The 22,546-nt window shown below is 37.5% G+C and overlaps 1 protein-coding gene across 3 annotated transcripts in view; it reads right to left on the bottom strand.

Annotated features, from left to right (window-relative positions):
• Positions 1–302: 302 nt before the first annotated feature.
• Positions 303–22,546, bottom strand: part of PRR29 (proline rich 29) — a 709,947-nt gene continuing 687,703 nt past the window's right edge. For 2 of the 3 annotated variants that reach the window (XM_058180923.1, XM_058180921.1), the window contains exons 10-14: positions 7,194–7,278; positions 5,648–5,751; positions 4,190–4,389; positions 3,149–3,219; positions 303–2,408 (exon numbers count right to left, since the gene is read on the bottom strand). In XM_058180923.1, the coding sequence (XP_058036906.1) occupies positions 2,377–2,408; positions 3,149–3,219; positions 4,190–4,389; positions 5,648–5,751; positions 7,194–7,278 (492 nt within the window). In that variant the 3' untranslated portion in view covers positions 303–2,376. The remainder of the gene's footprint in view (positions 2,409–3,148; positions 3,220–4,189; positions 4,390–5,647; positions 5,752–7,193; positions 7,279–22,546) is intronic. The other variant, XM_058180922.1, reaches the window with a different exon arrangement.

Genomic DNA, 22,546 nt, shown 5'->3' with positions numbered 1-22,546 from the left:
GGAAAGAGGGAACGCTATTAAGTTTGACAAGATGTAATGACTGTATTATGACTTCATAATTATTTTCCTTCATTTTATAATCAAATAATGATTAATTAATTACATTATAAAATGTTAATTCAGTAATAAAATAAATAAAGGAAATATTTAACAGAGTAAATCAAGAAACTCTTTGCAAAGAAGGCATCAGGGTCTCAAAAAAGCACTATGTCAATCAAGCAAATAAAACAGGCTCAAGAAGTGTGCTAATAAAAGAAATACACAACTGTAAAAAATTATCTAAAAAGCACCAGTTATTTTTATTTGGAAGAAAAAACAGACACAGATCACCCTTGAGAAGCAAGATCTATGCACATTTCTTGGTCCAATTGTTCCCTCCTCTGGATACTCCCAAATACGTTGCTTGTGGTCTGCAGTCCGCTTGGGGCAAATAATACTGTAGAAGTCCATGTTGGAGCTAGGGTCATATATTAGCCTTTTCTTCAAAATTAAGAGAGAGGGGGAAAGTAAAATGAGTAAGGATAAGTCCAGTTGGACTCTCCCAATATTCTGTATGAGTATGTGATCAGGATAAACACATACTTTTGTTTAGTATGTGTTAACAATACACATTAATACATATGTGTATTGTGTATTTATTAAATTAGAATTAATTCTATTTTAATAAATACACAATACACCTTTTAATAAATTTAATAAATCTTTTAAACAGATTTATTAAAATAGAAGTGATGAATAGAGTTCCTGGAGAACTCTGGACCAAAATTTGTGATGTTATTAAGGACAAAATGATAAAAATATTTTGCACTAGAAATATCAAAAGAAGAAATGGTTGACAATACAATCTACAGAATCTGAAAGAACAAAAGTGACAAGGAGATATATCTAAAGACACCCAACAAAGAAAGATAAAATACTTATTTAAAAAAATTAAAGTCAAAGAAAAGTTTTGTGCATAGATGGGAACAATCATAGATAAGACAATTCTACTTGATACAAAGAAGTATTAGAACAAATTTATGAACTATACTGAAAAAAAAATGCCCAAATCACCAGTGGGTCTCCACTAAATGACACCAGACAATTTGAAAAATGAAATGAAATGGCTTGCAGAAAATATTGTTAACTGTATTCTACTATAAGTGTAAATGAAAAGTGTAAATGAAAAGTATAGTTTAAAATTTTGTAAGATGGTTACAATTATTAGCATGTTGCTTGCAGGGTTTTTTTAGCAAGTGTGAGAACCGCAGCAGCAGCCAAAAGACTGGAACAGATCCAACTATATTCCAATAACAAAAAAGATGGTATTAAACCAAATACATTTCCACGGATAATAGAAGAACTTGAGTTCCAAAACTACTTTAAATTTTGTTTACTGATTACAGGTAGTTCTCATTTAATGGTTGCCTTTAGAACAGTGGTGAAATTACAGACTTGATTTTATGATCTCATGGGTTTGTAAAGCAAAGGAAAGCTGAAATAAGATCATAAGCACAACTGTGATTTCACTTACTGACTGCTTCTCAATTTTGGTCATTAAGTGAGGAATACCTGTACATACCGGTAATTTTTTTCCCTACTGCATGAATTAGAGCATCTTATGCACATCAGAGAACCTCATTTCTATTTATATGCTGATTAGAAAGTGAACATTAGAATGACTTAAGGAACAACTAATTGATTCAAAAGTAGAATAAAGAACTGTGATAAGATTGTGTACTGCCATCTTATCTACCCAGTTTATATGCGGAACCTATTAATGAGAAATGTTGAACTAGTAGAAACAAAACTTGAATTAATATGGCTAAAAAAATGCTGTTATGTGTATCTTGTGTATCTATACACAAGATACACTTGTGTATCTTGAAGTGAAGAAGACTTGAATATCTATTGAAGAAGGACAAAGAACGGTGCTCAGCACAAACAAACAAACAAACAAACAGAGAGGAGGTTAACAGCAGGTGCCAGCCCAAAGCAGAAAAGTGAAGAAGTATCAGTACATACTTAATCTTCCTGGGCTCAATAATTCATAACAATAATGAAAAGATATATAGTTTTTGGAAAAGGGCCAGGCAAACCTAGACAAACTATTAAAGTGCAGCTGCTCTGTAAAAAATGGAAGCAGCACTCTTCCATAGAAGCATTATGCATAACTCATATAACGTCATATACAATTTATTCCAGACTTTGAAAAATGTGCACAAATATAAACATACTAGCTTTGATCTTCGGCTTTGATCCTATTAAGAAAACAGTATGACATAGTTTGTCCTGCCATACTCTGATTGGCTAGAGTACAATTCAGAAGAACTTTTTAGACTTCTTGCAGCTGGGAACCTGAATCTTTTTGGAGGAAAAATAGATGAAACTTTAATTTCACTTCCATCGCTCAGTATAGTCATAGTATTCTGGAAGGAGAAAATTGCACAAATTATCTTGACAGAATTTCTAGCAGAGGAAAAGTGCTTACACTGCCACTGGTCTCACACTTCTCTCTGCTTTCCTCCTATTCCCCATCTCCTTTTCTTAGAGAGAAAATAGTTCTTTAGTATCTACAAAAATATCTTTTAAATAAATTCAAATATTTTTAGTTAATGTTGGCAATGCAACACCGTGGGCATGAGAGAATTTACAACCGTCCTAGATGAACCTCTAATTCTCCCCCAATAAAACACAATAATAAAAATGTTGTTGAATTATAAATGGCTAAATCATGCAAGACTGCTAAATGTCAAAATCTCTGTGCTTTCATTGGAAATCTTTCAAGATTTCATAGGAAATGTATAGAATCTGGTGAAATTGGGCCCTTTTAAATTGCTAATACTTTTAAAAATAACGGTTATTTTAAAACAATAGTTAAGCCTTGAAGCTGTAAAGTTGTATACTGCGTAAAACGGTCATTGATACAAACTGAGCAGTATTAGTTTCCTCTCATTAGGTTTGATTTGACTTTTCTAGCTTACATTCATCTAGATCAGTGTAGCTACAGCTTAAAGCTCCCAAGTTGAGACATTGTAGTAAATGGCTGAACTAACATTAAGCCAGTGCTTAAGTTAACAGGGGAAAAAGACTCCATAACTCCACCTGCATCAGAAAGTTATGATGGGAATAATGAAATGTTTCTGTGGTCCATCCACTGCATCCTTACCTGAAGCTGGTAGGACATCTGCTGTGACTGTTCCAGTGGCACTTAGGGGTGGGGGTGGGGGTACCACTTGTCTAAATAGATATAAATTAAAATGGAGTATTAATATTACAAAGTGGTGGATAACTCTCAATATCCATGGGAACTATCTTACACTGATAGTTCTGCTTATTTTAGAGGACACTAGTTTCAAGGTCCTCCCTGTTTTGTTTAAAGCAAGTTTCTTCCCTTTTATTAAATTAGCAGAAATTCCATCTGACCTTTTCTTTGAAATACCTAATAAAATACTAGGAGCCAACTGAAGCTTCCAGCATTGCTGGATTTTTAGTTTTCCGTAAATACCATTGTTTTTCAAGGTTTGAAGTAATTGAATAAATTCAACAATAAGCAATAATAAATATCTGGGATATTTACACATTTAGCAAAAATTTATATGCAGAATATAGGAATACAAACAATAAATAATGGCAATAGTGACATAGGATATTAGTCAGTGGTGAAATCCAAATTTTTTTTACTACTGGTTCTGTGGGCGTGGCTTGGTGGGCATGGTGTGGCTTGGCTTTGTGGGCATGGCAGGAGAACGATACTGCAAAATCCCCATTCCCTCCTCACTCCTGGGGGAATAATATTGCAAAATCTCCATTCCCACCCCACTCTGGGGCCAGCCAGAGCTGATATTTGCTGGTTCTCCGAACTACTCAAAATTTTTGCTACCCGTTCTCCGAGCTGCTAAAAATTTCCACTACCGGTTCTCCAGAACCTGTCAGAACCTGCTGGATTTCACCCCTAATATTAGTGGTGGTGACTAAACAATGCATGTATGCTTCACTTGGTTTACCATAATCTAGAGAGTGTCCTGAGTCCAGGTGCATCTTACTTGGCATTTTTTATGATGAATATTATTATTTTACCACTTGCCTTAGCCTTACATGTTTAAATGCAACATTTGGATGAATTATGGCAATGCGTAGTAGAATACTGAAATGAAACACTTCATTTGATTGTTTATATTCCTTTCCCCATCTGCACAGTTTTGCTCACCCATCATCTTGTCTCCCCGTTGACTGAAGATCTGGGCCCACATGACGAATGATGGGCTGCTGCTGGGTCAAACCTGAAGACTGAGATGGAGGCTTCCATGTTCTGAATGGAAGGGTGCTTGGATAGGGTGCATAATAGTAGTGGAATACCGTGTCAATCTCATCTTCATCCTCTGTCTGCCAGGGGATAAGGGGTATCTGCTAGAAAGAAAGATTAGGACACCAAAGGCAATGGTCCTTATCTCAAGGATCATAAATCCAAAATGGTTTTACCTGTGGCTGCATTGACATAGTCCTGTTAATAAATTGGTATTTCCTTTTGCAACAGCATGAGGTGAGCAATAAATTGAAGTGAGATGACTCAACAAATCTAAGTCTACCTTTAAGGAATAGTAAAGACCTACTTTTACCTTGATAGGCTAGCTATCTACTATTCTCCAGCCCCTTCCAATTCTCAGTACTGTTCCTCTCTCCTTCCTACAACTCACAGTGGCCTTGTGTTAGAAATCTGTTTATACTCAGATCTATTAATATTGCTGTTGTGACTGTTTTAGGCAGAACATCTGGCTTCATTATGTAAAAGAGACATTGGAAAGTTGAGTAGTGAAAATAATAATTTATTATGCATAATAATCGTAATTATTGGTCATGAGGTTAGCCCCAGAAATATTTTGGATGCTGTTCAGAAAAAGTTAAAAACTTCTGAGAACTGACTTGGTGCATCACATTTCTCTATTTCTCCTGTGTGGCTGTCAAATCAGGGCTTTGAAGCTATCAGCTTTTGAAGGTAGACCTTGAAGTAATGAGTACTAAAATCACTTTTATTATAAGTTATAGTAACAGAATCTTGCAATCTAAACATGCTTTTCTTCTCTCTGCCTTTATCCTAAGAGACCTATGGATGGTCATACCTGAAATGCTTTTTCAAATTCTATTTCTGTATTGGACTCAGATTTGTCATATCTGACTCTTGCCTTGGCTGCAACTTTTCCTCCTGTTCCTCAAGGTTATTCCCACATCCAATTACACGTGCAGAGTCTTTCAGTATTTTATGGACTTCAAATATATTTCAGAGGATGTGTCATTGCTTCATACATATCTGTTCCTGGCCCTATTCATTAGTAGCTACATTTCACATGCTAGGCAGCCAATTAGCTTCAGAACAGCAAAATCATTATCCATCAGAGATATCTCTTTGTAATAGAAGTAGGCACATTCATTCTCACAACAGATTTAGATTTAAGAATGGAACTTTAAGTTCCATTGAAAAATGGCAATCTATTCCAAGGTGGCTTCTGGTACATACGATGTGACATCAAGACACATGTTTTTCTGCTCTCCTGCCCATTAGTTGAAGCCAGTAGAAGGCAAGATATTGGCATAGAAATGCCCTCTCCCCCCTTTTTTTCTGTGTTCTCTGTCGTTTATAAAATCCACGTTGGATCAACAATCTACCTACCTGATTTGGACTGGATTCAAAGCATGCTGCTGCTGACATAGCCAGGTTGTTCATTATCACTTGATGCATCTGGGCATTTTGTATCATCATTAGCTCTATTAAATCTTCCAGAAGTTAAGAATAAAATCAATATGCATTGGTTTATTTATACAATATATACAAACAGAAATATCTAACATGAAAGAAGGAATTGCAGAACCATTAGAGCAAAGGTGCACAGCCTGAACTCATGGCATCATGCACAGTCCCGCAAGCTGTCAGTATTTTCAAACTCCAATGTTCATGAGAGAAAGTAAAACTACCCAATTACTAGACTGCAAAAATGTATTAACTATATTTAGTTTTAATTAAATACAAGTGAAATGGAATCAAAATTAGTTTTAACATTGCACTTCCATATGTTCAAAGGCCAAGTCTGATTTTCAGCGTAGGAGAATCTGTGCACTCTTGCCTATAGAGCTTAATGTTTAAAAATAGTGGCACTTTTAATCCATTAAATTTAATTTGAATAAATCAAATGAAACTGCAAAACAAACATGTGGCATAAAAATGAAAATGGCAAATATAGAATATATTCTATATTAGAATATAATAAATTATTGCATTTCAGGCAAACTCAGATTAAAATTGAAACATTTTCAAGTCTCAGTCCATGTTTCCAATCTTTTAATACATCTGCTCTCAAAGTAGTTACCCATCTAATCCAGACATCTAAAAACAAGAGAAGTAGCTGTTACTAGACACATGGCATAAGATTCATAAAGCTGTTTCAAATTATTTTCAAGTGGTATCTGTTAGCCACTTATTGTAAGAAATAACAGAATATTATGCCATTGCACTCTGCATTGCTCCTCCAGATAATCATGTGCCAATTACATGGCTTTATGTATCATTGGAATCAGTTTTGAGAGAGTGACTGGTACCTACTGACCAATATCTGTAACATCACTAGTGAACATGAGCATTTTAAATGTGGTAGAGATGTATGTCTAATGGAATTACATGCCTCACATACATTTTGTTGTAATTTCTCATCTTTCTTTTTTGTTTGTTTGTAATAACTGATATTGACAATAGTCTATTTTATAATTTAAAAACTATCCTCATTATAATAGAATGGCAGAACTGGAAAGTTATTGCTGCAAGATTATCTTGCAAAAGCACCTCCGTAAGTTCCTACATCAGTTGAAGTCTAGAGAGATTTCATAAGTTAAGAAAAATATTTGGATGATGGGTGGATCAAATTTATATCAGAAATATAAAAAGCTAGATGCTTGCATTATAAATGGCTATCAGATTTTTTTAAAAAAACCATTATTAGAATATATTATCTATAAATATAATAGATGAAAAGAGATTCAAAAATAATTTAAGCTTTAAAATATTCTGAATTTATTCATGTTTAGATAGTAGTATGGGTTGGGATGGAGTTTTTTCACACTAGTAACACATAGATATATTCCAAGATAATCAGCTGTTTCTTTTAGGATCTCTTCCTTCTACCAATCCTCAGTAACCCAGCAAATTGGTAGACCTGATTTCTTACTTTCTTTGATGTGGCTTGTGCAGCTAGACTGAGGAAGTGTCCATGGCATCTGTTGGAGAATGGTCACCTCTGGCTCCTGAGTAATCTGAGAAACAGTGGAAGGAAATTCAGAGAAGACCAGGCTGTCTTGGGGACCTGTCTCTTACCACTTTTTCCTGGATAACGTTCTGTCATTATTGTGGTTTTATACAGAAGTTATACATTTGATTGAGCTAGATTAAAACTGAAACTAAATGCACAGCTAGACACCCTGGCTTCTTTCCTCCCAGTGGTATCATTTAGAATGGATGGGATCCAAGTTCTTCTGTTAAAAAATTGCAAACAGAACTGTTGGCCTATATACTGTGGATCTCCAAAGGAATCTTTTGGTAGATCAGAGGCCGTTTGGCCTCTCTTTCACCAGGATGACTTTTCAGGGTCATTCTCTGCAAGGATGCTGTTGCACCTTTCATCATCTCCTTAAAGTGAAGCTTTATTCTGATATCTGATCATGGGCAAAACTAAACACTGGGGGATTTAAGGATTCCATAGAGCAGGGGTCTCCAACCTTGGCAACTTGAAGCCTGGAGGACTTCAACTCCCAGAATTCCCCAGCCAGCAAATCTTCAAGTTGTCAAGGTTGGAGACCTCTGCCATAGAGGGCCCACTTGCTATAATCCTCTAAGACTAGATTTTCTCCAAGATTCCCAGAATAACCTGATCTAATGCCTACTGATGTCATCCCTTGCTGCCCCTGTCTTTCAAGCCAGCATGTGCGACAAATTCACGACAATCGGAACAACAGTTTAAGTTATAACATACAGCATAAGCAGATTGCCTAATTAAATTAATTAGTTAAGATAATAATGAGTACAATTAACATTTAAAAAGTTTAGTACAAATTAAAACTGAGACTACAAATGGGTAAACAATGTTTGTTTTTCCAAATCCCCCCTCTGCCCTTTAGCTAGCACTGCCCTTCTCTGATCTTCAGTCATTCAGCTGTTTCCCTCTGCTCAAGACACCTTCTTGAATTTGAGCCAGAGACTCCAGATTTTTGTTCTTATTTCTAAGTTGAATTACAGAATTCCTGCTGCATTGCAGGAACCCCCTCAGTTGGACAATTTGGCAGAAGTCTCCTCCTATTGCACCACACAAATTCCTCTGCGGTGTACAGCATTCAGGAGGAAATGGCATACTTTAGCAGAAGGGAGCCTCTTGCTGCATCAAACAATCTACAGCATGCCTGTCAAGCTATCTTTAGACATGATTTAGTGTTCTTTCACTTCACCTAGAAGCTGATGAATGATGGTGTTGCACCACAAAGCATGATTCCTTCTCCTGTGGCATTGCACAACCCCTTTCCCGTGCTTGTCAGCAGTTGGATTAGTTATTTTTAAACACAATTTTGGTGATTTAGAGAAAGAACACCTCGGCCCATATTTAAAAATAGCCCACCTAACAGCTGACAGGGTGATAGAAGTGCTCCTCTGGTTGTACTGCAGAGCCCTTCCCTTCATCCCCATCATTTATTCATTATGTTAATTCTTCTTTCCAAGACTGGAAGACCTAATGAGTTCAATGGGGGAGTATCATTTGGAATAACTGCTACAGACTCCCCTGTAGCTCACAGCAGAAAGGTTCTGGAGAATGTGGAAATGTCCAAGGAAAAGAAAGAATGAGGCAGGCTTGAACCATCCCAAAGTGGCCAGTGGCTGCTGATCCAGTCCCAGGCCTGGAAGATACTAATGTAATGATTGGTGAGAGATGTCCACATATATTTACATGTATCAGGAATTTACCTCAACATTAATACAGCTAAGGACAACTTGAAGGCCTCTCAAATATGGGCTACAGATGAAGGCAACGTTGTCATGATATGGCAGAAAAAATAAGTCATGTTTCTTCATAAGTAGATGATGATTGGGATGTGTGTTTCAGATGCCTCTCATGGTTGTTGCCCAGGTGAAGATGTTAAACAAAGCTACTTGTCAGACAAAAATCTCTAAGGGCAATTGGGCATGGCACAACTATTTGCCATCTACCGGTATGTTCTGTCAGCGTAGGTCTACACAGGGTTTTTCTATCCTCATTTTCAGTTAGCAGAGAGGTGGCCAGGTTGGTTTTTCACTGCAAGTGCAAAAGAGGTCTGTGTGATTTAATTCACTTATTACCACATAAGCTTTAGTATATCTCTATCTATTTCATCAGCTTAACTAAGCCAGGGATATTATACTAACTCCTCCAGCATGGGGGTGGGGCTCTGGTGGCTCAACAGACTAATGCAGTCTGTTATTAACAGCAGCTGCTTGCAATTACTGCAGGTTCGAGTCCCACCAGGCCCAAGATTGACTCAGCCTTCCATCCTTTATAAGGTAGGTAAAATGAGGACCCAGATTGTTGGGGGCAATAAGTTGACTTTGTATATAATATACAAATGGATGAAGACTATTGCTTGACATAGTGTAAGCCGCCCTGAGTCTTCGGAGAAGGGTGGGATATATATATATATTTATAAATATATAAATAAATAAATAAATAAATAAATAAATAATCGATGGCTGCGGTATATAACACTGCTCTCTCTGTGACTACTCCCTGCCTCTGAGGAAGTGGATCTAGATATATTAAATTTTATGCAGTCATAAATATGCTAGACTTTTAGATGACACAGGAATTCTTGTTATATTTTCATTTTCTGTTCTCCATTTGGGACTCAGGAGGGGTGTTACAATTAGTTATAGCATATAAAATATATTGCCTCTTCCATTACAGTCTAGGCCAGGGATCTGCAAACTTGGCTCTTTTAAGACTTGTGGACTTCAATTCCCAGAATTCCTCAGCCAGCAAAGCAAAGCTGGCTGAGGAACTCTGGGAGTTGAAGTCCACAAGTCTTAAAAGAGCCAAGTTTGCAGACCCCTGGTCTAGTCTATCCCACAGACCACACAGAATTTGGTAACCACCCAGAACTTTTCTTGGTTGGAACTGAATTAAAAAAACGTGTAGGACTCAAAAAGATTCTTCTTTCTGCTGCTCAGCATGATATACCTTTCAAAATTCCCACCCACTGCAGTGACTTACTGGTTGCTGAATGAAGTAGGCTTGTGGGGAGACAGCACTGTTGCTCCCTGGATCCATAGGAAGGCCTCACTGTTCAGTAGAAAATACCAGCAGGAAGAAAGTTGTCAGACTGGTTGCTAAGGGAGCTGTGTTTAAACATACCTAGCCTTCCCTTCCTGCAGGTTTTTTTCCTCCTTCAGTTTATAATTAGCTTATCACAAGCATTGAGTTTACCCAGCAAATAATCTAATAATCACAGTACTGTCCCAACAGTTAACGCTAAGTCTCAGTAATAATTCTAAGTGACTTGATTTTATTTTTAGATTTTTACCATTCCACTATGCCTGTCAAATACAAATGGATTGGGAGGGTATATTTTCCAGATAGACATTGACTTGATCACCATGTGAAGATAAGGTTGTTTCCTGAGAAATAATATTTGTTAAAGAAAGGGGCTGGCAGAAAAAATAAAAGAAGGTACCTACCAGTTGTCTAAGTGCAGCACCTTTTGACTTGACTTTTCACTTGAGACCAGCCAAAATCTAGCTAAGGTCACAAGTGGGGTCCCTATTGGAAAAGTCTGGGTATACCACGCAAATATCTAAGCTTCCTTTATGAAACTGCTTGTCTGCTCAAAAGTTCTAAATTCATAAAACATGCTCAAAGCAATTACTGAACTGACCCCTCATTGTCTAGGTTTACACAATGCATTAAATCACAGACTGGATTAACTGGCTGGATTGATGCAACACAGAAAGGAAGGAAGAGGGGAGAAAGGAGGAGGAAGAGAGAAAGCTGCTACTAACCAAAAAAACATGTCCTGTGAAGGCAGTCCCCCAAGATGTAGGGAGAACATAGCAGCCATATGTGCTATATGCAGCCACAGCAGCTGCTTCTCATCCTGAGCATGGGTAAACAAATGGCATGAAGTAAAGTGGTGCTAGTGTTCTGGATTTTAATCTACCAACCTTGTAATGACTTGTGTGAAGAAAGGCCTCAAAAGTAGAGCCTCACCTTTCCAGAAAAACTCCTGCTCCACTACAAACCTATTGAGCATCCCATTCCCATCCCAATGTGGAATTGTTTAATGAGATCTGATGTCATCAACCTCTTCTCTGTTCTAGAAAGATTAAATGCAAACTTTTCCAATCAAATAAGGTGAGGCAGTGTGCATTTCAGAAAAATGAAAATCAGATAAAAAATGATCTACATTTTATAATTGCATAATGTTTCCCCTAATTAAGCAGAGTTTTTTTTAGGAATTGAAAATATTCTGCAGTGTCAGCCAGTCGTTACTACGTTGATACAAGTTAGGGGAACATTGCTAATCAGCTGAAAAAAAATAAGCTTAGCCAGAACAAGGAGGTAAGTGAATAGACTATGACCAGTTCATGCCTTGAGGGCTTGTTGCACAACAGTCATAGAATTGGAAGGCTACATAATGTTATGGCATAAATTCAATTAAATCATGATTTTTGCTTTTATGACCTGTTCATTGGAAGATTTTTTTCCCCTTCCACATGTACCAACCTGTGAATCTATTCTTTGCATCAAAAAGACCATATTTCTCCCATCTCTCTTTACAGAAGTGTAGCTGAGGAAGATTTTCTGAGTTTTGCTTTGTTCTAAATTAACCTGCCTCCTAATAAGGTTATTCTTCTCACTAAGGAAAAGCTGGCTGTCTGATTAAGTGGATTGATGGATAGGCAGACACATGGATAGACTTAAAGTCTGATACTCCATGGGGAAAAAAATCTCAGCTTGGAAGAGTGGAAAGATTTACAGGCAAAATAAATTAGAATCAAGATCTGCAATTTGTTCTCTTATTCAAAAGAGACAGAATTAAAGTTATACAGGATAATTTTGTACTCAATTTGGGGAGCCCCATAGAAGAATGGCTAAGGCATGTACATCCTTTTCCAACAACCTAGCTGGTCATGGAATGATCTATGTTGAAAATACGAGGGATATGAATCATACTCATATCAAATGTATTAGCCGATGGTGGGATGAGTTTGTAGGTTTCTAAGGAGTTTCTAGGTTAGAGATCCTAATTTATATGTAGAATTGCAGGAATATTCTTGGTGAATATTAATAAAAGATGTCCCAATTTACTGGTGTTATCTTCACTATTATCAGGAATGCTTCCTGTGTCATGTTTTCAGGCTGTGTCATGATTCAACCTAATCTAAAATATGCTACTTGAAAATCATGATATATCAAAGTTATGATGAATGGCAAAGTCGGTATTTATAGGCTTATCTGTTGGCAAAACCGGTGTCAGGGTTTGGTTTTTTATTTGCATTTATATCTCGCCCTTCTCTGAAGACTCAGGGCGGCTTACACCATGTCAAGCAATAGTCTTCATCCATTTGTATATTATATACAAAGTCAACTTATTGCCCCCAACAATCTGGGTCCTCATTTTACCTACCTTATAAAGGATGGAAGGCTGAGTCAACCTTGGGCCTGGTGGGCCTTGAACCTGCAGTAATTGCAAGCAGCTGCTGTTAATAACAGAGGCCCCCAATTCCAATGGATGCCCTAATTAAATCAAGAGCCTCAAGCCAAGCTTCAAAAAAAATCTATATTGGACACATATGGAAGATTGTAATGTGGAATGTAAAAGAAGTAAATGGTAAAGAGTGTGCAAATAAAATGAACCTATTTTTGTCTGTAAAACAAAAATAATAGGAAAAGATGTAACTGCTTTGAAGAAAGATAGTCTGATTATATGGACTAGAATTGATTAATGCACACAGAGAAGAGAAGGTAGAGGTTTAATTATAAGTGAAGAGACTGACATTCATGTCAGAAAGCATGAACTGATCTTTTAAATTGTTGTGGGTTCAGAATGAAATAAGAATGCATAAGTTGGTGATAATTTGCATATTGTCGTAGTGTATGCCCATGAGTAATGCTAATGGAAGAACTAAAGATGAGTGTTGGGAAAATGTGTGCAACTTTTTAAACAAATGCTATGTAGGGCAGTGACGTGAATGGATGGGAGAGGTCAAGGCAGCTGTGTGCAGATTGACTGAGCCATTTGAAAAGCCATGAATAAGTAAGGATAGGACTGTGTGATGGGTATCTGCTTAGAAAAAGTCATGCTTGTTTCAAATACATGATTAAAGCATTTGTTTCTTCATGAATACACATGGAAAAGGAATGATTTGAAGAACATGATTAATTTGATTGGTTATGATGAAACTCAAGTGAATTAATGAAGGATATAAAAGTGATAAAAGATTCTGAATTACTTGGTAGTGTTAAAAGTAGTTGTAGGGGGGTAATTATACGTAAAAGAAAATGAAGAAGAGAAAACAGTTTGAATGCAGTTGAATGCAAATTAATAATTACATTAATCTTCCAACAATAAAAATAGAAAATGGACACAATGGATGCGAGAGCAGCTTGAAATAGATGATGAAAATGGAATCAGAAAACATATGTGGAATATATATGGAAAAAATAAATGGGATGCAAGGAAGGGGAAGCTTAGGTTGGATGGAATTAAAAAGAGAGGAGAAATATTAAAAAACAAGACAAAAGGCAATAGGTAAATCAACAAACAGCCATGGTGAAGCCAAAGAGGCTTTGCAAGTATAGAAGGAACGAATGGGCATGAGGTGCTAGTGTGTGTGTGTGTGTGTGTGTGTGTGTGTGTGTGTGTGTTAGTCTTATTTTTGAGTAAATGTGCCAAAGATTACGATAACCATACATTGGAAAGTTCATATTGTTTAACTTACTGTAGAAATATCTAGAGACATACCAATTTATTTTTAATTTTTGAGAGATTCAATAAAGATCCTATAGATTGCAACTTAATAAGTGGAAATGATGCTAGACATTAAGAGGACGAAAAAGTGGGATTTTGTTTGGATAGAAGTTCACTTAGCACCCAGGAGATCAATAGGCCTCTGCCAAATAAATAAAATAAAATAAAATTCATAAAATATTATTTTATAAAATAAAATATAAAATAAAATAATAAAATATAATAATAAAATATTCTGATATCCTGGCTGGTGGGACATTTGATGAAGGAAGGCAGAACATATTGTATCTGAAACATATTCTTTCTGAAGAGCAGTTGGTGGTTATTACCCTGTTAATAGGTAAAACATTTTCCTGTTGGCTGACAGAGGAAGCGAAGATGGAAAATCCACTAGCTGCTGTCTTGAAACTATTGCACATCACAAATGCAAGGGTAGTGTTACTCCTTGGGCTACTAAGGGTGTACACTACTATTTCCTAGCACAATAAAAGTCAATAATGGAGAGGGTACAATTTAGGGCAATATTTCTGTTCTCGGTTGGTCAAGGGACACACATGAAAAAGGCAGAGATTCCACTGCACTGATCCCTATTCTTTTGAGTTTTTTGACCATATCTGATAAACACCTCTGCTCCAATTCAAGAAATATTAACAGCCATGAGAAAATATTCCAAGTTATTTTAAAGTTCTTCTCTCAGTTTTTCATTAAATGAAAAGTTATTCTCAGTAGAAATATTTGTAGGGCTTGCAGAACAGGTATATCTCAAAATGCAAGATTTTGCATTAACGTCTCTGATGGATTAACTTAGCTTTTATTTAAGTATTAGGTTGTGAAGCTTTCTTCTAAAAGGGGATTATTGGTTGTGGAACAATCTTGTCATATATTTCACCTGCCACTTGAAAAGACAGCTCACTGAATCCAATTTTCATTTTTCCAGTTTTGAAGCTGCAGTTTTAACCCCAATGACTCTTAGTCCTACTTTTATAGTTTTATGATCGTAGCTTTTTTTGTATTTATTTATTTGACTTTTAATATATAAAGCTAGTGATTATAAAACCCATGGCTGTTTGTAATGTAAATTAACTCAAATACATTTTTTTATGAAAGTGAGCCAGTTGGATCAGAAATAGATGGTCCTAGGCAGTGGTAAAATCATCTGTGGTTCACTGCCTGAGCAATGCGTGGTGCACGCCAAACGCACGCTGCATGTGCATGCATGCGCCAAACACACACTGCACATGGAAAAGGGAGCTTAAGAAAGTAAGTAGAACAGCGAGGGGGGAACAGCTGTGCTGCGCAATTTATATTTGCTAGAAAGCAGAAAATGCGAACTGGTAGCATTTCACCCCTGGTCCTAGGATTCCAGAGTTGGGAGACAATCTTGCTATTCATTCCAAAGAAGCAGTGGGAGAGCAGGAAGAGAACCAGGTGATCCACAACAGGCTCGCTGGTAATGATGGACAGTGGTGTCAGGTTCAAAAGGGAAACAACAAGATATCAAAATCAAGAACTTCAGTCCAGCCTGCCTTTTTAAATCTCTCCCAGGGAACCACTTAGTAGTTCGTGTGGCTTTTGAACCTACGAATTTGCAGGCTTATGTTTCTCTATGTGGTTGATGAGCTTGATCTTTGGCTTCTGACATATTATGTATGCATCAATGAAGTGGCACTGCCTCTGTCAGTGGTATTGGGTGATCCTCCTGCCGCCCACACCAGAGGAGCAGAGAAAGGGTTGCTTTAACAAACTGAAGACACAAACCAATAGCTATAGTATTTGAAGGAGCATCACTGGACCCTGGAATTAGTTTATCTCTTTTTAAAATGCAATTTTAACACAAATGACCACCATCAAAATAATGATTGAATGGAGAAATTTAGGTGGACAATGATGATTGACTAGAGAAGTGAATTCAGGTCCATCTTAATTCAAGTCTGACATGTTTTCCATTACACATCACTCGCTACAGTTTTGTCCACATAACTAGCTTCACAATATAGTTTTGTCCACATAACTAGCTTCAGGAGATACAGTAGATTGGGTAAGAGATGACTGGCTCAAGGTCAAATATTATCTGTTCATGAGAGTCTTTTAGTTAGCTCCTTCCATTCCTTCCATTCCTTCAGAAGTTAAGAATTGGTTGTCCAAATATTGTTAAACTACACTGTGCTCACAATTTTCAGTCAGTTTGACCAAGAATTGTAAATTATAGTTCTAAAATGAGGACCTATCCATGCTGAGGAGAAGAAGGAGAAGGAAAAAATAGAAGAAAACAGCTTTCCTATCTTCTGGAGAAGCTACTTTTAATATTCCCAGAATCTTGAAGAAAAAGCAGATCCCTGCATCCAATATCAAAGTGACTTAATTGTTCAACTTCAAGTCATCAGGTGCTTGATTCTCTTCGTAGAAGAAAAACTATCCACACAATAAGAAGCCAGGGGACAAGAAAATGGCTGCAGGCAATTGCAGAAATAAAAAGAGGATGCCAAATGCAATTATCACACTACGCAGCCAAATGCAAGTTGTTCTGAGCCACCAGGAGGAGCTGTTCGCTTTGCATTCCCAGCTACAGTACTTTTGTCTTTTTTAAACAAAAATAAAAATAAAAAAATAAATTCCAAGTTGGCATTATTTGGTGATTTGCCTGCCTGACTTTTCAAGCATATTGAGGGGGGAAAAGGGGAGTGAATGTGCTCGTTGGGAATGGAAGGTTGATGTTTGGAGTGGGAAGAAAAAAATTGAAAGCTGCAGCTAATAGAAGAAGATAATGCAGACAAGGAAAAAAGGAGGAAAAGAAGAAATAGAGCGGCTTGGACTGAAACAAGTATTTATTATATATCCTAGTTCTGTATTACAACTTATTTGCCCAGGTACTGGAGGAGCCATCTTCTGGAAAACATATGGCACTTGAAAATGGCATATGGTTCTATAGAGTCCATTAATCTGATCCAACTCATGTCTACTTTTATATCTGCTGAATCTGCTGAGATTTATTTTTGTAAGTCACTTTTTACTTTGTGAAGACTTGGGACACAGAAATATGCTAAGTTGTTGCATTCTTCCATTTTGCAAAGCACTTACATTTAAAGCTTCTATAGTTTAAGCTGAGAAAAGTGGCTGGCTCAAAATGAAACAGTGAGCTTCATTTCCTAGCAGAGATTTTGAATCCAGCTTCAAGTCAAAATTGTACCTATTACAGTATCATTCCCCAGTTTAGGCCCCTAAAGATTTGTTGGAATCAATCTCTCTCTCTCTCTCTCTCTCTCTCTCTCTCTCTCTTTCTTTCTTTCTTTCCTTCCTTCCTTTCTTTTTTCTATCTTTCTTTCCTTCCTTCTTTCCTTTCTCTATTTGTTTGTTTATCTCATATGCCACTCATCTCACCTGACAGTAGGTGGCTTAGAAATAGAATTGCTATTAATCATAACCTGGAATTCTAGGGATAATAACAAATGTAATTTTGCACATCTGCAGAACGTTAGGATAAGGGAATCTGATGCTGATGTTGACTCAAATCTTGCAGTAGCATAGTTACCATGGACACAAAAAGAATTTTTTTGTAATAATACCAGAGGTGGGTTTCAGCAGGTTCTGACCAGTTCTGAAGAACCGGTAGCGGACATTTTAAGTAGTTCGGAGAACTGGTAGTAAAAATTCTGACTGGCCCCACCCCTATCTATTTTCTGCCTCTCAAGTCCCTGCTGATTGAGAGAAAATGAGGATTTTGCAGTAACCTTCCCCTGCCATGCCCACAAGCCATGCCACGCCCACTAAGCCACACCCACAGAACCGGTAGTAAAAAAAATTGAAATCCACCTCTGAATGGTACTGCACATATGTCAATCTAGGCAACTGAGATTAGTACTTGGTTTAGTACTTGACATGTCATGACATTTTTGATGACACATCAGGCTTCCAAAATCTGTGGAAGTTGTGTGAGAAGGTCTTGCTTTGTGGGCCTCTGAGGCTTCTAACAATCATGCAAGTGTCTTCTCGTGTGATTTTCTAAAGCTTCAGAGGCTCCTTGAGAACAGGGCCTTTGTGTGCAACTCCCATGGAATCCAGAGAGGAGAGTCTGAGATGGGGTCTGGAGAGGTCTCTTTTGATCGGGGTGAGATATGTGTGTGCCATGCCAGCAGAGTCAAGGTAGTCATTTTCTGAATTTTTAATATTTGCGAGCTCAAATATTTGGCTTAACAAATTATACAAACAGCCACTGGCTTCCAACTGCTTCAAATATGAAGTTGATTTCAAGTGTTCTTTCCTTACTTAATGCTAATTTGCAGGCTAGGAATGTTTAATTTGACAATCAGGAATCAATGTCACCCAGTAGTTACAGGTAGTCCTCAACTTACAGCCATTGTTTATTGACCAAAGTTACAATGCCACAAAAAAAAAGGTGACTTACAACTCTGTGTTTGCACTTACAACTGGCATCCCCATGGCCATGTGATTAAAATTTGGGTGCTTGGCAATCAGCATCTATTTACACCAATTGCAGTGTCCTGGGGTCACTTGATCATGATTTGTGACCATCTCAGTCAGTTTCCCACAAACTCAGAAGTTGGATACACTGAAAGGCTGTGTGATTCACCTAACAACTTCCACGATTCACTTAACAACTATGATAAACAGTTATAAAATCAGACACAGCTCACTGAACAACTACCTTACTTAGCAACAGAAATTCTGGTTGCAATTGTAATTGTAAGTTGAGGACTTCCCATCACTTCTGCACCCTTTGCCCATAGAGGGCTACCAAATTGATCTAAATAACAGAAACCAAACAGATTTTTCCTCCAAACATTTCTGGCAAACTTCCAGCTTACCAACAATGAAAAGGCTCTTTTTGAAATATTCTATTCTGGCAGTGGATAGTTATTGTAAGGCAAACTCTTGGGACTCCAGCTGGAGAATCACAGATGTTGCAGAGGCAGAAAATCTGCAGCCTACAAGATGTTAGTAAAGTCCAATTTCCATCATATATGCCCACTGTGGAATGCTAAGAATCATAATCAACATTCTCATTCTTTCATTCCTTTTATTCCCAAAGAAATGTGTGTGGATCTGCCTTGCACATGGTTCAAAAGAAAAACAGAAATCTCAACAGAGATAAATCTCTGTAGTGTTGATTAATTCAGTCCTCTCCCCAGAATTGCAATTCTTGCATATGGCTCATAATAGAGCTGGAGAGTTACTTTGTCTTTCCTGAAAACAAAAATTCCTCTAGAGATAAAGAAAAATGTCCTTGAATGTGTTAAAATAGCGAGGGATCCTATGTTGAAAAGGAACAGAAGATTAATCCAGTCTCAATGCTGCTTCGCTCAGTTTACAGGGTCCTATTCATCAGTGTCACAAAGAAGTGAACAGATTAGTTGGACCTCACAGCTCTTTCCTAAATCCAAAGCCTCTTTGACAGATCTCTTAGCTCAGCTGGAGAAAATGCAGTTTTATAAGAAATCAGGTATGAAAATGCATCTCCCTGAGATGAAGCAGTCCCTTCAGGTAACACTGCTGAGAGAACAGAGCAGTCGGACAATGTGTTCCTTAGTACATAATTTACCAAACCTTCTGCCTGAAAGCATCTTTTGGATATTGTCAGGAAAAAATGGTGCCACATCTCCTTAATTCACTATGGATGCTGGAGACAAGGATTTGTTATTTTGAAGCCAAATGCTTTTCTTGTTGTATTTTTGGGGCTGGATGGCCCAAAGAAAAGCCTAGGATTGTAAACTAGACTAACATCCTAGAAGAAGGGAACGATAAACCATTTCTACGTTGTTCCTGAGCAAACCTCATCCATATGACCGCACAGCCAATAAGAGTTAAACTCGATTTAAAGGAGGGTTCACCGTTTTATTGTTTTATGGATTGCACTGCTGTCTGAGAGCCACTGACACAGACCAGCTTAAAACCACAACAATCATGTTAAGATACATAGTTGCATCAAATATGCAGTGAGACAGACATCTTAAGAGGAAAATCTTGTTTCTGATTCAACAGAGCAGCAGAGCTCCCACTGCTTGTAATAATACTTCTTGAAATACAAATTCTCCAAACCAAAAGATCTGCGATAACCGTCAACATAAATATTTCCTGCAAATTACAATATTATTATCTATGCTTATTACAATTCTCTCTCTCTCCCTCTTTTTACTTTTGCTGAATTTAATCCTGAAGTGTATTTTACATGCAGCCTACTCTTGTTTATATTCGGGTAGTGGTGAACAACTTCTGCAAACCTTGCCTCCCCAGCATTTGTGACCAGATGGCCCAAGGGTAGGGCTGGCATTGCAGCTTCCTTCTCCAAGACAAAGCAAGAGCAATAGAAAACCAGCGTTGCTGTTCATTTTGCACCTGCTTTGCCTTATAAGATTTTCTTTTCTTTATTATATTATTATTTTCATCAGCAATTTCTAGTATTCAACAAGAGTTCGTCTTCATGCTTTTTTAAAGCAAGCCATGCATCATAGAAATCATGAGTCCTTCGGGAGAAGGGCGGTATAAAAATCTAAATAATAAATAAATAAATAAATAAAATAAATAAATGCTTGGGGTTAAGAGGATGGCGGTAAAACAGGTAAAGCAAAACAAAAACAAAAACAAAAAACACCTGATGAGCTTTTCTGCTACATGATTCTGAAGGTGACACCAGTTCCTATAGGGGGCAATACGTGTCTATGAAAGAACATTCAGAATACAGCCTCCCTATTTCTGTTTTCCCCATTCTTCACTTAAAAACTCATTATTTGATTAAACATTTGGGCATCTCTAATCACGGTGTTTTATGTTTCTCTAATTTACTTTCCAAGAATAGTGGGACAGAGAGGATTTCATATTGGGAGTTTAAATTGGCTGCATGAAACTAATGGCCTTTTTAATGAGTCTGGATCATGGGGTGGGTAGGGGAAGCATTCACATGACATTTTAAGGGTTGCTGTGACTAGTGAGGAGTGCTTCAACGATAAGACATGATCTTGGGGTTAGATGACGTAGTGGGGACTTTATCCTGGTTTGGTAATTCAAGAACCTGGTTTGGAGAATTCCAGAAGGGATCTGATGTCAAAGGAAACTAAATGTTTACTAGAATAACAAAAGTCTGATAAATAATAGGACTGTGGGGTGAATCAGATTGGCTTTGGGATATGTGGAAGTGCAAACCTAGTGCTGCCTGCAGTTTGAACCAGACACATCTTTCTTCTAAAATCACCTCTGCACCTGCGATGGATCCCAAGAAAAGAAGTGGCCATGTTAAAGAATTGTAGTGTTATATTTACACAAAGCAACTTTTTGGAACAAAGGCTGAAGTCCTAATAGGAAATGATAGAGTCACTTAAGTGAGATGGGCAGAATAGAAATTTAATAAATAAAACGAAGAGGAATTGTACCCCACGGTTTTCAGAAAGCTCATATTTGCACCACTTGCCAAATTACTACAATGTAATATTCAAATGGTCAGATTGGGCTGAGAGAAATATAAATTGTAAAATTCTTCACCTGGCATTAAATTTGCTGCTCCAGTCTCCCCATATGACATAGAAATGAGCAAGTCTTACCTTTAACCTTATAAATAAGTAGCCTGCAATAAATATGTAATTAAAGATATAATAAATTGGTAGGCACTTGGAGCGTTCTGCCTACCCCACAACAGATTTATCTTTATATCCCATCCCCAAATGGATATTTAGGCATAAAAGGTAAAGGTAAATGTTCCCCTTGCACGTATGTGCTAGTTGTTCCCGACTCTAGGGGGCGGTGCTCATCTCTTTCAAAGCCGAAGAGCCAGCGCTGTCCGAAGACGTCTCCGTGGTCATGGGGCTGGCATGACTAAACGCCAAAGGCGCACGGAACGCTGTTACCTTCCCACCAAAGGTGGCCCCTATTTTTCTACTTGCATTTTTTAAAATGCTTTCAAACTGCTAGGTTGGCAGAAGCTGGGACAAGGAGTGGGAGCTTACCCCGTTACGTGGCGCTAGGGATTTGAACCACTGAACTTGCCGATCTTTCAATCGACAAGCTCAGCCTCTTAGCCACTGAGCCACCACATCCCGTTTATTTAGGCATATGTATGTCTAAATAAACAATCCAATAAAAGAGCATGCAGGAAACTTTAACAGTCAGCCTTAGTTTTTAATTCTCGCAGGCTTTAAATTTTTAAAAAAATATCCATTTCATTGAACTATGTTTTGTATTTTTAATTCTCGCAGGCTTTAAAATTTTTTAAAAATATCCATTTCATCGAACTATGTTTTGTATACCTTCCCATTTTACTTATGGAGTCAGAAAAAATTGCTCTTTGCCCCCAACTGTGAGGTACAAGAACTTCCTTCTTCCAATAGCTCACCTGCATCCTATGCCAGATGCAGCTGAGGTATGTCATTCTCCCTATTACTCTTTTGTGCCGTATTACTCATTGATCTACCTGCATGCAATTCTAGATTGCCTGAACTAACAAGGGCCTAATTACAGTAAAGGAGCGGCTTTCCATCAGTGATCTGTTCCTGGAATGGGCAGTAAAATAATCATTCTTTGCTTGCACCAT

This window comes from Ahaetulla prasina, chromosome 4, assembly GCF_028640845.1.
Source record: "Ahaetulla prasina isolate Xishuangbanna chromosome 4, ASM2864084v1, whole genome shotgun sequence".
Lineage (NCBI taxonomy): Eukaryota > Metazoa > Chordata > Lepidosauria > Squamata > Colubridae > Ahaetulla > Ahaetulla prasina.
This window is presented reverse-complemented; position numbering and strand designations above follow the sequence as displayed.